The sequence below is a fragment of the Mustela erminea genome, chromosome 20 (assembly GCF_009829155.1).
Source record: "Mustela erminea isolate mMusErm1 chromosome 20, mMusErm1.Pri, whole genome shotgun sequence".
In the NCBI taxonomy this organism is placed as follows: Eukaryota; Metazoa; Chordata; class Mammalia; order Carnivora; family Mustelidae; genus Mustela; species Mustela erminea.
Genome location: NC_045633.1, coordinates 14,190,283 through 14,205,183, shown reverse-complemented (window position 1 = coordinate 14,205,183; position 14,901 = coordinate 14,190,283). Strand labels below are relative to the sequence as shown.

Here is a 14,901-nt window from a genome sequence, read left to right as displayed (position 1 = left end):
GAAGCCGATGACCCTCCTTCTGACGAGTTGTCAGAAGGTCATCGTTAGCTGACCACTATGTGACAACGCCTCTGTCACTCACCTCCGTCTCCTCATGTCAGCGTTGTGTCCTCTCACGTCACCACGAGCAAGAAGGGAGAACAGAGGACAGTAAGATATTTTGGAGACAGGCCGCATTCACATCTTGCATTACATATATTGTTAAAATTATTCTATTCGCTGTTGTTGCTGATCTCTTAGGTGCTGAATTTACAAAGTAAACTTTGTCATAGGCATCACATAAAGGAGAAAGCAGGTTGTACGTAGGGCTCAGGGCCGTCCACAGCTTCAGGCATCCACTTGTTGGGCTTGTTCTCTACTTTCTATAGATGTTCAGCAGCACCCCTGATTTCTACCCACTAGAGGCCAGTAGCATCCCACGCCGTGACAACATCCAAGAATGTCTCCAGGCATTGCCAGCCGTTCCCTGAGCAGCGGGGCCAAACCCCCATGGTTGGCGGGTGGGGGTGGGTGCGGTCTGTTCATTCAGTTCCTTGACTCTTGAGTTCGGTCTTGAAGGAAGTACCATGACAAGCGAAACCCAGTCCCATTTTAATGGACAGGTTGTTCACATAATTTTGCTATTGCAAGCCCTGATGCTGAGAGCATTTCATCCTCTTCTAGGGTTTATAATACCTTCTTCATTTCGAAGGATTCTTGTGTGCTGTGTCACATGCCCACAGATGAAAGAATCTTACGCAGATTCGTCAAGTAGAGCTGTCCTCGGTGATTGTCTTGTTTGTGTGACCGCACCTGCCTCTCCCCTCTGTGTTGTTTTCATTCAGATACTAGACGTTACTTCCTCTATAGACCACTCTGTATAGATCTTAAAATCTTTAAAAAAAAAAAAGGGAACCATAAATATATCACCATCTCTCCGTTACCCTCCATTCTTTTATACCATCGGATATCTGTGCTCAACCTTCTTACTATTCCATAACTTCTTATAGTTTCTTAAAGATTAGGATCCACGTGAGGTCCTTGTGTTGTCATTGGTTATGTCTTTTGTGTTTTGTGTTTCATTTTAACACGTTGTTCTGACTTGAGTAAAACAGAGGCTGAAATGTAGCATCCTAGCCAGTCTTCATTGCGAGGTGGTGTCGCCTTAGGTGTGACCCGCATCGCCCCTCCGTCTCCTGAAGCTTGTCCTCTGCCCCTGATGTCCCGTTGCTCCCTCCTCCGACCCCGGTCCACAGCCGTCACAAAGCGGAGCGCTCGCTGATGTTTCTGTCTGTGCGTCGCGCCCTCTTCGGGCTCTCCTTCCGCTTTCTTTCTTGCCGCGTGCTTGTGGGAGACCCTGGGTCATGTCACCACCCGGAACTGGCTGATGGCATCTCGCTGCCTTCTTTTCACGCCCCGTGGTTGCTTGTGTCTTCTTGGATTGGCACTTGGCATCGGGGGGCTGGGATGGAGCTTTAATTCTCCTGTGAACATCGCTGTCTCTGGGGCGGTGTTTCTCTGGGGAAGCGCACGAGCTCTGCCGGTCTCTTGCCCATCGTGGCGGTCCCGTACTAGCCCTTCCTGCATCCGCTGCACGGCGGTTCCCTTGACACCTGCGCCCGAGGGCGAGCTCGCTGAGCTGCGCGGGACGGTATTTTAAGCGTTACTGAGCTTTACTTGTTTTTTGTTTTTGTTTTTTCTTTTTAAATACCTGTTTCTGATTCCTCTGTCAGCATGCAGGGGTTCCTGCCAACACTTAGACATCCCTACCGACACTTCTGGGTGTGAGGCGGGTTTTAACTTGTGTTTCTCTCATCGTGAGTGAAGCGGACCACCTTGCCGTTGGCCAGCTCATTATTTCGGTTCCCACCTCTGTGACTTGTGGCCTGCTCCTGTTTCCTGTCAGGTTGCAAGTGTTTTCTTGCCGATTTCTAGAGGTTTTTTACCTGTCTTTTTATTTATGCATGTTTTGAATATTCCCTACCAGACTATGGCTTATTTGCAGCCTTTTAATAAAAGGGGGACATTTTGTGGAAAAGGAGAGAATCATTAAATGAAACCCCATCATCACTCAGCTCTGGCAGTAATCAACTCCGGGCCGTTCCTGACTCATCCTTACTGAGGTCAGCCCCTTCCCATCTCAGATTATTGGGACGCATATCCAAGTTGCATTATTTTATCATAAATATTTCAGTATTTATCACTAAAAGATATTTACAGTACCATCATCCTACCTAAAAAGTTAACGATGATTCCTTAATATTCTCAAATGTCCCATCAGTGTTTGGTGTTCTTCATTTGTCTCAAAATTTTTTTTTATTTGTGTTCAGCAGGGTTTTAGCGCCGTGCAAACAGTGCAGTTGGGTGATAGGTCTTTTCAGCTTCCTAATTGGTACCGTACCCTCCATGTCCTCCTCCTCCTGTTTCTGCTAATATGGAAAAACCTGGCCTTTTGAACTGTTTTCCTATTTAGTATTTTGTTGGCTGCAGCCCCATGGTAACCCTTACCATGTTCCTCTGTCCTTTGCCTTTCCTTTGAATTGCTCATTAGCTGTAGAATCTGGATGCGAGTCAGGTATTTGGGGCAGGGGTGGGGGTACCTTGCCCTCACAGGTGGTGGTGTGTACTTCCTTTATGTGACATCAGCATGTGACTGTCACCGCCTGTGCTTACCGCCCTGCGGTGCAGTCCCCAACTGAGTTGGTTTCCGTCACCCCTCACATGTCCAAAATGTGTACAAGAGCTTTGTAGATTTCTTTCATTAGGGAGAAACGCATCTTCCTAAGAAGGAAGCACATTTCCTAAGTACCTGTTTTGCACGAAGAACCCTCCATGGGAGTTATTTCATCTTCGTCTTAAAGCTTGACCGAGGCTTGGAGAGGTCCCGAATCTTCCAGACAGATTATGGAGCTGGAGTCAAACTCTGCTTGTCCACAAAGTCTGTTTTCCTTCTCCAGTTCTGCCGGCTCTGGGGGGCTGGGGAGAACAGGTATGGGTGGGTTCCCTTGGGTTACGCATTGCCCTTCCAGGCAAGGTCCCGAGGGCCCCTCTCTGTGTCCTTCCCAGCTGTGTCTAATGTAACAGACTTGGGCAGTGTGGCTTCTCACTTTCCTGCCATCTGTGGCCCCTCGCTGAGAAGGGACAGTGGGGCGGCAGGAACGGGGAACTCGCTGTGCTGACTTGTGTTTCGGACTGTGAGTGGACCTGGTGTTGGGGGCCGGCAAGTGGCTCCTGTGTGTCTGCTTCCCGGCATCCTCCAAGGCCCGCCTTACTGGAGCGGGACTTGTTGGCAGGCGAGGACCAAGGACTGGTCCCGTTCCTGAGGATAGGTTCAGTGTGGACCCTGGAGGAGTGCCTGTGTGTCCTCTCTGCCGGAGGAAGGTCAGTGACTCCTGGCAGGTGTGTTTCCAGAAAGTGCCTTCAGTGTGGCATTCTCCTTCCGGGCGATGAAAAGTGAACCAGCAGTTCCCAGTCAACAACTCCTGTTTTAATGGGTTGCATGTATTGAGCTCTGCCCCAAATTGAAATACTTTTAAGGTTTTAGTGCTCCATTTAATCATCCGTGACCCTGGAGGTAATTGCTATTATGATACTCTTTCGGGTAAGAGAAAACTGAGGCTCCGATATGGATTAACTCAGCCAAGGTCCTACAGTGAGATCTGACAGATCTGTGTGCCTTCTAGGACTGGAGTTTTCTTGACACAGTTGCAACTTGGAAAATTTTGGACATTTGACAAATCTTGGTAGACCCATGCTAAAAAGCCAAGTAACCTAAAAGAGCTTGTAATGAAAAGTGCATGAATCTCTCTCCTATCGCTGGCCCCCCGGGATTCCCCCGAGAGTCAGTAATGACCCCTAGTGTTGGGTTTGTCTTTCCAGAAATGAGGGATGCCGGAGTCAGTTGTGTACACGTTCCCAAATATTTTAGTAACCAGTTGCCTGTTCTAGTTACTGTTTGGAATACGACTCCCCCCTCCTCCTCCAGTTAACAATGTAGTTAAGACATTTTTTAATTTTATTTTACATACAGGTCCGCCTCATTCTTTTAAAGAGCTACACTGTGTTCCTTTGAACTGGTAATCCAGTAATTTATTTAACCAGACCCCTGTTGATGGATACTTAGTTTCTCATTCTTATTTTTATGATAACGGGGAGCATGACATTCTTGTGAAATCCTGCATTTGGATTAGAAGGTTGTCTGGCAGTCCGTGGGACTCCGCTCAGCTGGGTGAAGCCCCAGAGATCGTGCCTTGGGAGATTTCCAGGGTCCTGGAGAGGATGATCACCACCTTCCGTTCTCCTCCATCTATTGGAGGAAACCCTTCGGCGGGGCGGTGGGGGAGCCAGCATCCATCGCCAGCTCACGATTTATCAAGTTCCCGACAGTGTGTCAGGTGTGCACTGGGTCTTCATGCTCATTCTAATGTCACTTAATTTTGAAGAGAAGCCTGTGACAAATGGGGGTGTTACTGTCTTTTATAGATATGGTAACTGGGGGACACCGGGTGGCTCAGTGGGTAAGTGTCTACTTTCAGCTCCGGTCATGATCTCAGGGTCCTGGGATGGAGTCCTGCATGGGGCTTAGAACCTCCTTCTCTCTCTGCCTGCCACTCCCCCTGCTTGTGTGCTCTTTCTCTCTCTCTGGCAAAAATAAAGTCTAAAAGAAAACTATGCGGCAGATGAGACAGAACGGTTGAGGCCCCTGCCATGCCTCATTATGGTATACCACATTGATTGTTACCTGTCTTCTCTGCTCCATGAGAGCAAATTCTCTGTCTCCTACGCCCTTGGAAGCCCAGTGATTCCTGTGCTGGGCGCGAGGTAAGGTGGGCTGGCTCACTGAGTAGAGAATTGGGCGAATAAATGAAAGTTGCAGGTAGGAGGTGGTCGAATCCAGATTTTTCCTGGGCCCCTTTGACATGCACGCTTACCTTCTCTCGGCCAGGCCACCCTCCTTTTGCTTCGAGTCTGGATGCCCTTCAGGACAGTGACGTCCCTTCACACAGAGGCGGCCCTGACCGTCATCCTTTCCCGCAGGCAGGTTGTGATGGCCACAGGGAGGAGAGAGGAAAGTGGTCATTAAGGGCCTGAAGGCTGTGGGAACAGCGTGCCATTTGGTCAGTGAGTCCCAGAGGACACCTTGACCTTGTCATCATTGCCTCGGGCCCTTCTGCTTAGCTCCCCAGAGTCAAAAACAGCAGGGGCCAAAGACGGAGGAAGTTGGAAGCTGGGTTTCAGTTCTGGAGGCTTCTCTTCGTGAGAGGCATGTGTTAGGGAATCTCAGCCTCTCCTCCCTTCGTTTGCATGGGGTCTGGCTCTCTGCTGCCCCCGGGTTAGACTTCCTCCCACACCACCCGGGTGTTGGAGGGCCTCAGGGGCAGCACAGAGTCGGCTTTATTTGGAAACTCCTGTTTGCTCTTCTCTGAAGTGGGGAGTAGTGCGGCACCCCTGGGGACTGAGCCGGAGACCGCTGAGGCAGGGCCCGGGCGTTTTCATCTCCGAGTGCACAGCGCCTGGCGGCACGGCGCACCCAGTAGGTTCTCCGTGACTGCGCGAAGCCGCGCAGAGCTGGAGAGCACTGCATGGACCAAATCATTTTTTGCAAAGAGAGGAGCCAGGACATGGTTTGCTCGCAGCGCTATCTTTTTGTGATATTACAGACTTCTAAGCCAAGTCACTTATTTTAAGAATGAGTTTGGGATTAGGGGTTGAAGTTTTTTCATTTTCTTTTTTTGAATGTAAGTATTTTTAGGACTCTGCTCATTATTCTTTCTCCCCCTCTGGTGTAAGATGTGAATGAGTGCCGGAGTTTTTTCTCTCTTTCTTTTCTTTTTTTTTCCTTGAGCAGGATTTGATTACAGCCCTGAGAATTCTCTGGGAGCACAGCTCCTGCTTTGAATAATAAATGGAGACAGAGAAATAGAACCTTGTAAGATTGTAAGGCAGGGAGGTCAATTAAAATCCTCAGCGGGGAGAGCTGAAGGCCAAGCGACTCATTACCTGCGAGTTTGTCCCCGCTCGGGAAGCAAACTTGGTCTGACTTTACATAATTGAAGCTGGATTCCTCTTTTTTTCTGCCCCCATGGTGGGTCTCTGTTTCTCTGTCCCAAGCACCCTTAAATTGAATCTCCTCTCCTGAGGCGGAAGAAATGACGGTGGGGTCTGACTCCAGGATGTGTGCCGTCACTGCCCCGTTCCCCATGTCCCCGGCTACCTGCACCCCATTACTGCTCTCTTACCCGTACCCTCTCTGTCTGTTTGGAGAGGGGACTCCCCCTTGGTTAGCCATTGACCTTGTGCTTGGCGTTCCTGTGCATTTGTATCCTCTGCGCCGGAGAGATGCAGGTTTTCCGCCCAGCTAACAGCAGGGGGCGGGGTTGGGGGGCTGGGGCGGGCAGAGAGGTGTCATGACAGCCCGGGGCACGTGGCTCCGTGGTAGCCCCAAACGCGGATCCCATCCTTTGTCTTTTTTTAATACCATGCCGCTCACTCTTTTATTTTATTTTACTTTTTTCCTTTTGTTCGTTTCAAACAAAATGTGGTGTCTGTTGTGCTCTAGGCCAACACACTGGGTGGTTTTAAAGACTGCCCATTCCTCTGTGGCTGAGGCTCTCACACGTTGCCACCGCCCTCCTGCAAAATGGATCTCTCCCTTTCTTGTCTCCCGTCTCACTTTGTACATCAAAGTGGTTTTCTTTTTTTAAGCCTCCTAATCCGTTCATCCTGATATCAAAAGGGCTCTTTTGGAAACTTGGAATTGAGAGGAGGCAGTTTCCCAAAAGTAGAACAATGATTCAGAGGGTGTGCAGAGTTGGTGCCTATAGGAAAGGGGGGCATGGTGATGGAATTACCTTGAAAAATGTTAGCCTAGAGCATGTTCCGTGGGTTTCTCTGCTGTAGCACTTCTCACCATGGGGCCTCCTAGCTCTCCAAAGGGGGTAGACAGAACATGCACTGTATGCGTTATTTTCTAGCATTATTTCCCCAAGGAGCATCTTTGCCAAGATGTTTTTGGAGGAATGCATTTGGGAAGGTTAGGGCCACTTTACCCTTGTACTAGCTAGCGAGGGGACCATGGACGTATGGTTTGTCTCATGGGACTTCCCAGGCAAGGAGTCCCCAGGGACTGGAGGGGAGGCGGCGATGCCTGTGGCTGTGGGGTGCAGCGGGCTGGCTCTGACTCGCCTTCCACATACCCCCAGCTGGCCGGACCCTCGGCCACGTGAGCTGCACCGTAGCAGGGACACCCATGGCTTCCTCCACGGTGGCCCTCCAAGAGCAGGTGGTCCTCGCTCTTGCTCTCCTGTTCTGTCCGTTTCCTCTCCAGCCCCCCCTCTCTCTGTTCCTTCTTCTGTCCATTGTGCTTCTCTCTCTCCGTTCCTGTGCCTGTGTCTGCCGCTCTGCCGGCTCCTCCCTCTCCCTCTCTGCTCCTCTCTTTGTCCCTCGGCCTCTGCCTTTTTCTGCAGCTGTCTTTCTCTGCCCCTTCCCATGTGTGCCTTGGTCTCTGTCTGCCTGCCTGTCTCGTGCCCGTGCCTGAACCTTTGTCTGCAGCTGGCTCGCTCTGTCTCTGCCTTCCCTGCTCCTTCCCACGTGTTCTCCTCCCGTGAGCACTCACGTTGCTGCGTGGCATGGAGAAGCTCGCTGTCCGTTGCAGCCGTCTTGACAAACATTCCACTTCCTCTTCCTCGGCCAACTGGTGTGGTTTGCCCAGGGCCCCATGAAGCGACTTGCCTTAGAATCAAGTTCCCTGAAAGCCTGTGTGAGCTCTCCCCTCTTGGCTGCTGCCCTCCCAAGCCCCTGTTGAGCCCCTAATCCGTCTTTCCATGGCTCTTGGGGTGTCAGCATTTGTCACACTCTCTTACCACTTTGTGCTGAACTTTGTTACACCTGGAGACCGCTAGCTTCCCTGAGACAGGGGCCCCGTGTTCCTCTCCCTCTTCTCAGGCTCGTGCACGGTGTCCCTCCTGGTGCATGTGGTGTGTAAATCTGACCGTGCACCTGTGGTTTCCATGGTAACACTGTTAACCAGGAACCTTGATTATCCATTAAGGTGCCTTCCTGGCTCCTGCTGGATAACAGACTTGCTCTTAATCCTTGCTCTAAGCTGCTTGGTGTTTCCACGGGACACCTTCCTCTCCTGTGGAAATGACTGAGCCAGTGGGAGAAGAAGACAAGTAATTTAAAATTCAGGGGCGAGATGGATGGAAAAAAAAACAACCCTCATCCGAAGTTTTTTAATATGGCATACTTTGAAATGAAATGCTTCCTGGGACTTTCTTGGTATCGTTAAAGCCTTCAGAGGGAGTGATCTCATTTGGGGGCTGATGCTATTTAAGTAGAGAAGCTTAATAAGAAATATATTTTTCAGCTGGGTGGCACTTGCAGAATATCTAATGATCAAGTACCAAATTGTCTGCAGCCCCACAGCAGCTCTAAACATCGTGTCCCAAATTATAAGAGGCTTTTAAATTCAGTACTTGGACCATCAGTGTTTTAATCGTCTACCGTCTTGAAGGAGATTATTTTTAAAAGTGCCATTTAAGAGAGGCTACTAAAAATATGTCTCACATAGAGGCTTAGCTTAGAAATGTTAGTTTTTTGACACAAAATCATCCAGAAAGATGCTTGCAGAACCTGCTTTAGACCTCTCTGGGCCCCAGAATAAAAGCCCCTCTTGGAGCCCAGTATCTCTGTCCCAGGCAAATACCCTGAGTGAACACGCGCCCCTTGCTCTTAAAGCAGAGGGCCCTCCAGACGGCCAGTCTGTCTCCCCCGACGTGCTAGGGTTAAACGCTGAGCCCTGCATTGTGGCTGGCTATTTTGTCCCCATGGGTGGTTGGGTTTCATGGGGGAGCCCCCAGAGGCTCCAGCTGACGGTTCGGGCGGTTACCGCCTGCCTAACCAGGGCTTATGGGTGCGGAACTTTGAAAATACATTTTCATGAAGATAAGAGTTTTGTGTCTGTTGGCAGATGCAGCATGTGCAAGCTTTGCCCCAAAGCGGGTCTCATATCGATGCAAATAGGAAACACTGGCGAGGTACAGAACAGTCCAGATTGATACACCTCGTGCTCTGTGATGATTTCAGCTGTGCATCGAGAAGGGGAGTGGCGTCCCTGGCTTCGGCTGCTTTCGGTTGCTCACGTGCGGTCTGGCTGGCTTACACAGAATGTGGCCACGTGGCAGGGCTGTGGTGGACATGCAAGATGCGGGCTCTGCCCTTGGGAAGGTCAAAGACGAGAATCTGTTTTACCTGATTTGCATCTCTCTGGTTTGACTGCTTTGTGGTTTGGTTGGAGATCGAGGTCTAGATGGGATAACTTGGGCACCTTTCCTGGCCCTGATTCTGAAGGAAGAGAAGCCAAGGTCAGGAGGCAGCAGCAGGCGGTGGCAGCCAGGATGCTCTGGCGCCCACGGGACCTGTGCCCTCTTTTATTTACCACCAAGCCCTTCCTGAGATGAGCCTATTCTTCCGTGTTTGTTTTCACGTGACCCGGATGCTCATGTTCGGGCGAACCAAAGTTCTGTGCTCAAGACCGCACACAGTGTTGGTGCCAGCAGCACCCGTTCTGATTTATGTCTTAAGGTAGCTGTGATCTCACTCCACCGTCCGTGGAAGCGGCTCCCAGGCTACACTTGGGCTTCTCTGGGGCGGGAGGTGGGTAGCAACCTGCAGACCCTGTGTTGCTTTATTCCCGACAACTCTGTGTGTGTGTGTGTGTGTGTGTGTGTGTGTGTGAGAAAGATTTTATTTATTTATTTGTCAGAGAGAGAGAGAGAGTGCACACAAGCAGGCAGAGTGGCAGGGAGAGGCAGAAAGAGAAGCAGGCTCCCTGCTGAGCAAGGAGCCCGATGCAGGACTCCATCCCAGGACCCTGGGATCATGACCTGAGCCGAAGGCAGCGGCTTAACCCGCTGAGCCACCCAGGCGCCTCCATTGTGTGTTTTATTGACTCGTAAGTTCTCAGGATCATGTCATTAGCATGGAAGAGGGGTTCCTGTGATCGAGGCACCCAGCGGCGTGCTGTGATTGATCTGTGGACCTGGGTCTGGGCTGGGACTTCCGTCCCACGTGGTTAGACCATGGCTAGCACTGTCTGGACCGCTTTTTGTCATCCTTGAAACATAGACAGCTCTGACCTGTTCCGTTCTGTCACTCCCGTGTCTTACTAGTCTTTCCCATCAAGACAAACCCATTGATCCCTAACTTAATCCTGTTTCTGCTAAGTTAACACACACAGTATTTCTAAGGGTACATAACCACATGATAATAATTGTACAAACCCTGTCACTAGATCAATTATATGTACTTATTCCTTAATTTAATAAATTTTCCTCTGTGCTTCTGATTAGTTCTAACTTCTTTTCTAATTGCATGTGACTTTCTCCTTTTTTTAAAAAAACCTTCTTTCCAATTTTTATAATTTTTTCTTTCTTTCTTTCCTTTTTTTTTTTTTTTTTTTTAAATAAAGGCCCATCTTCATTTCTTGTCTCCTGGCCCTTTATAAACTCAGGGCTGCTGCATTGGGCAGTAAGCAGTTTTAACTCAGGGGCATCTAGGTATCAGAATGACCTTACAGTTTCCTCCGGAAGCTTTCCCCATCTTATTCAAGTAGATTTATGTTCTTCCAGAAAAACAAAATACTGTTTTTGTTGTAGGTTTCATAGAAATGGAGTCCCTGGCTGGTTGTTTTGTGGGATCGAGAGTATTTTTTGCCCAGATATGTTGTGGTGTCTCTCTTCTGGGATACCAGCAGATTATGTGACTGGATTGGAACAGATGCATCTTGGTTAAAAGGATCCCTGATGAATTGGGAAAAAGTGGAACTGCTGGCTCCGTTAGTCTGTTCTTCTGGAAATGACCTCTTCTTGAAGGACAGGCGCCATCTTGGCCTTGCCCACCATGTTCCTGAGCCCCTCTGCCATGGGGACTGCAGAGTGGCTGATCTTACTTTGAAGGAAAATGATCTTATCCACCAGGATTCAAATGGTTTTCTACCAGATACTCAAAAACTTGTGCACACCAACATGAGTGGTTGTGGTTTGAGGTGTGCCTTGTGTTGTCAGTTGGACATTGAAGATCTGACTTGGCCGAAGTTTCTGATGACATTGGAAAAGCCCAAGTCCCCCCTTGGATTTTTTTTCCCCTTGGGAAAGTGGTTTTCTTCTCTTCTGGCTGTCCTGGGAGTATCCCTCCCTTTGACAGCATGTGTGTGTGCACCTCTCCTGGGCACCATCTCCCTTCCATCACAGCAAGGCCCACGACCATCTGTCATGCCCAGCACCCTGACACGGTGCTGATGTCTCTTTCAGCTTTGTTGTAAAAAGAATCTGGCAGATGCTGAAGCAGCACCTGACTCTCACCTCCTTCCTCGCCTCTGACTATTGGCTCTTGGCTCACGGAGCTCTGCCCCTGCATTTATGTGCACCTGCTCTTCAGACTCTGTGCCCTGCCTTGCTTCTCCACCTTCTGTCTTTCAGAAGACATGCTTCTAATTTTTTTTTTCTAACTTACATAAACAAGAATATATTTGGGAAAGAAATGAAATAATACAGACATAAACTGTATGTTGAAGAGAGGACAGGATACAAGTGTCCCTCTCCTAGGAGGTGGCTTGTCTCTGTCCTTCCAGATGCACTATGCGTTTACACAAAGACAGAGGTATATTCATGAGCTTCCCTATTTCTGACATTTGGCTGAGACATGGCTTTCTCCACTCATGAACATGACTTGGCGTCTCCTTCCTTCCTGCTCTTCTAGATCTTTCCCTGGGGGTCCAGCTTGTTTTCCAGCCCTTTGTGGCCCTGTCAGGACTGAGTTGTTTTTATCCGTGACCCCCTCTGAATTCCTGTAATCCTTCTTTCCCCACCGGGCCACCGATTGTGTGTCTGCCTTTCTGGTGCCCTCCTGCGTTTATGAGTTGGTTCTGTTGAACTCGACCCAGTTAAGTTTTCTGCAGCTGGACGCAAGTTGGTTGGGCAGCGGAGGGGACCCAGAGACAGCTCACATGTATTTGTGATGGAGTGTGATGATGTGTGACAGGTGGTTGGCTCCCGAGACACATTGGTTGAATGAGTGTGTGAACAAAAGACGGAGTTCTATAGAAAGGCCATGGTAGTAGCACAGTGATGAGTTAAGTGATTGATGGGGCTGGTAGGGAGGGCTTCAGAGGGGAAATGTTGGAGTTGGGGTTTGAAGGATGAGTAGGAGTTGGTCAGGAGGACGGGCCTGGTAGGCAGAGGGCATGCTGGCGTAGTTAGCATGGTTCCTTTATACGTATTATGCACCGGTTTGGTGGGGAGTGTCTTCCTACTTCGGCATCAGATGATGAAGTCCTTAAAAAAAAGGAATGGCGGTTATACTCCAGCCTACAACAGTAGGTAACATTTATTGAGTACTTAGTATATACCAGATTCTTTCCTAAGTATTTCATGTGCGGCAGTCTGCCCACAAAGGTAGGTACTCTCGTGTCCATTTTAGGGACGAGGAAACTAAAGCACCGGTACAAGAGGTACTGCCGCCAAGTGCTTGTGAGCAGGAGGTGACGGGGTAGATAAGCAGCTTTCTTTTCCAGTCTTCACATGCTCGTCTGGAAACGGGACTGGGGGTGCCCACCAGAGAGAGTTGTATGAGGTTTAAATTAGATGAGCTACTGTATCTTAATTATCCACAGTAGGGGTCAGATGCCGTCTCATCGTGCTTCTATCAAATAGCAGCCCGTGCTTGCTTCTTCCCAGCGCTGACCGCTAGCTGGCGTGGAGGTGCTGGTGCGCCGCCTCCCTCCTTCATCCTTTTCTGCGCGCCTGTGTCCCCAGTGCCAGGTGCAGACTGTGGGACACTTGCTGCACGAATGACTGGGCGTTCCCACTTCTCCCTGGAGCGGCCTGTGCATGGGTGCCCAGAAAATACTGGGTGAACGTGACCGACACTACACAGGCTGTGCCGGTTCCAGACGCCGGCGAGGGACCACGCGTGTCGGTGTCAGAAGACGATCAACATTGCTGTTTTCTTTTTTTATTTGCTGTCATGTGTAAGGAGCTATCATATGTCTCCCGCCCCTGATTTTCCTGATGTCTCGATTTAAACGGTTTCCAATTTGAGTATGAGATTTTTCGTCCGTCACAGAGAGAACTCGTGCTTTCCTTGGGGGCTGTCAGAAGAAGCCAGAGCTTTGTTGGAGAAATAGTTGTTGGGAGAGCCGGGGCTGGCTGGAGGAGACGGGCCCCCTCCGTCCCGGGCCGGCGTGGAGAATACCGCCTCTTCCCCTGCCTGCTGGTCTTGGTTGTGCCCACCCCCCCGATCCAGTGTGGGGGACTCCTCGCTGATGGGTTCTGTAGAAAGGCCACAGTAGTAGCATGTCCGCATTCCCTGGGTGTCAGGCCTCCGGAGGGCCCAGGCTGTCCCCTGGGCCCTCCGTCTGTATTAGGCAGGGAACCCCATGTGAGACACCCACCCCATGACCCAGGGGTGTCTGAGGCTCAGAGATCCGGTGATCTTGTGGAGGAGTCCCCTGGGGAGGACTGCCCAGAGAGGAGCCTCGGCGTGGTCCTCGGATCCACACTCCCACGGTGGGGGTCTGTGGTCCTGCTGTTGGGCAGGGTCATTTCCGGTGGCTCAAGTCAGGTGTTAAGCTCGGTGGGCCTGCAAGGGAGGGGAGTTGTTTTCTTTTCGGGGGGTTGGGGGGCACTTTCAGCAGCACTGGTGCAGCTTTCCTGCCTTTGTCACTCCGGGGTCCCTGCCACGGTAGGTGTGGGCCTTGGGTCAGGGTGCTGGTCAGCCACTGTAGCTGGAAGTCTTGAGGCCAGGGTTGCGCCGCCCAGGCCGGCTGGAGGGGAGCCTCTGGACTGGGGCCAGGGCCTCCCAAGGGAGTGTAACGCAGGCCATGTTCAGAACCACAGACACATCGAGTGTCCTACAGTTCTGCACCCGTTGGCTCCGTTTTGCTTTCTGTGTATAGCCGGTAGCACTGGTCTGCTGTTTGCTAGAGTGGATCCATTTTTAAGTAAATCTTCTAAGTCAAATAGGTACGTTGACTTAAGACAGAACATTGGTAAACACCGTGCAAGTGCTGGATGGATGGAGCCCCCCAGCCTGGAGCTGGGCTGACGTGCGGGGCGCCCCCGGGATTGGCCACAGTCTCAGCGTGTGAGGGCCCGGGACAGCAGCTCCCACAGGCCCCTCCGGGCTGACTTGGCGGTGTGCCAGCTCTTCCTTAAGGGACGGCACCAGCAGCAAATAGCGCCCACAGCTCACCAGCCCATTCGTTCAGGGATTGTCCTGGTTCTTTCATTTCTGCATAACAAATTGCTACAAACCTTAGTGGCAGAAACAACTTTCTGAAATAACCATCCTGACGATCTCATGGTTGCTGTGGGTCCAGAAGCCTCTGGCTCCCAGGCCACAGTCAGGACGGTGGCTGGGTCTGCAGGCTGCTCAAGGCCCGGCCGGGGCAGGCTCTGCTGCCTCGCTCACCTGCCTGGTTCTTGCACGGACGCCTCCACTCCTCGAGGCCACTCAGTCTGGGAGCTTCAGCTCCTCTTGGGCTGTTGGCTGGAGGCCCCCTCTTTTCTTTCTACCTGATTTCATGGCAGCCGTTTGCTCAATCAGAGTGAGCAAGCCGTGAACGCAGAAGAGACCGGCAGGGGCAGAGGAGCTGACCTCCGGAGGCGGCACCTCATCGTTTCGGGTCCCCCACCCAGTAGGGCAGGCCACCGGGGCTCTCAGTGCACTCAGGGCAAGGGGACCACACCAGGGCAGGAAGGCCGGGAGATGGGGACCACCAGGAAGTATTGGAGAAGGCTGCTTAGCACCGGGGACTGGCCGAGCACATGTGCTCCTTCACCTGGCTGTCCCCTCGCGGGCACCATGGGGGAGGCTCTCGTCGGTCCAGCGCCGGGAGAAGCTGCACCGCTTCTGAGCAAT

At 51.0% G+C, this 14,901-nt stretch overlaps 1 protein-coding gene across 5 annotated transcripts in view; it reads left to right on the top strand.

The window, feature by feature from the left end:
- SNX29 (sorting nexin 29) overlaps positions 1 to 14,901 on the top strand; it is a 477,185-nt gene that overhangs the window by 313,260 nt on the left and 149,024 nt on the right. The window contains exon 17 of one of the 5 annotated variants that reach the window (XM_032328141.1): positions 4,245 to 4,418. The exons of the other annotated variants lie outside the window; for them this stretch is intronic. Coding sequence (XP_032184032.1) covers positions 4,245 to 4,403 — 159 coding nt within the window. The 3' untranslated portion in view covers positions 4,404 to 4,418. Of the gene's footprint in view, positions 1 to 4,244; positions 4,419 to 14,901 lie in introns of those variants that run through there. 5 annotated transcript variants of the gene reach the window in all.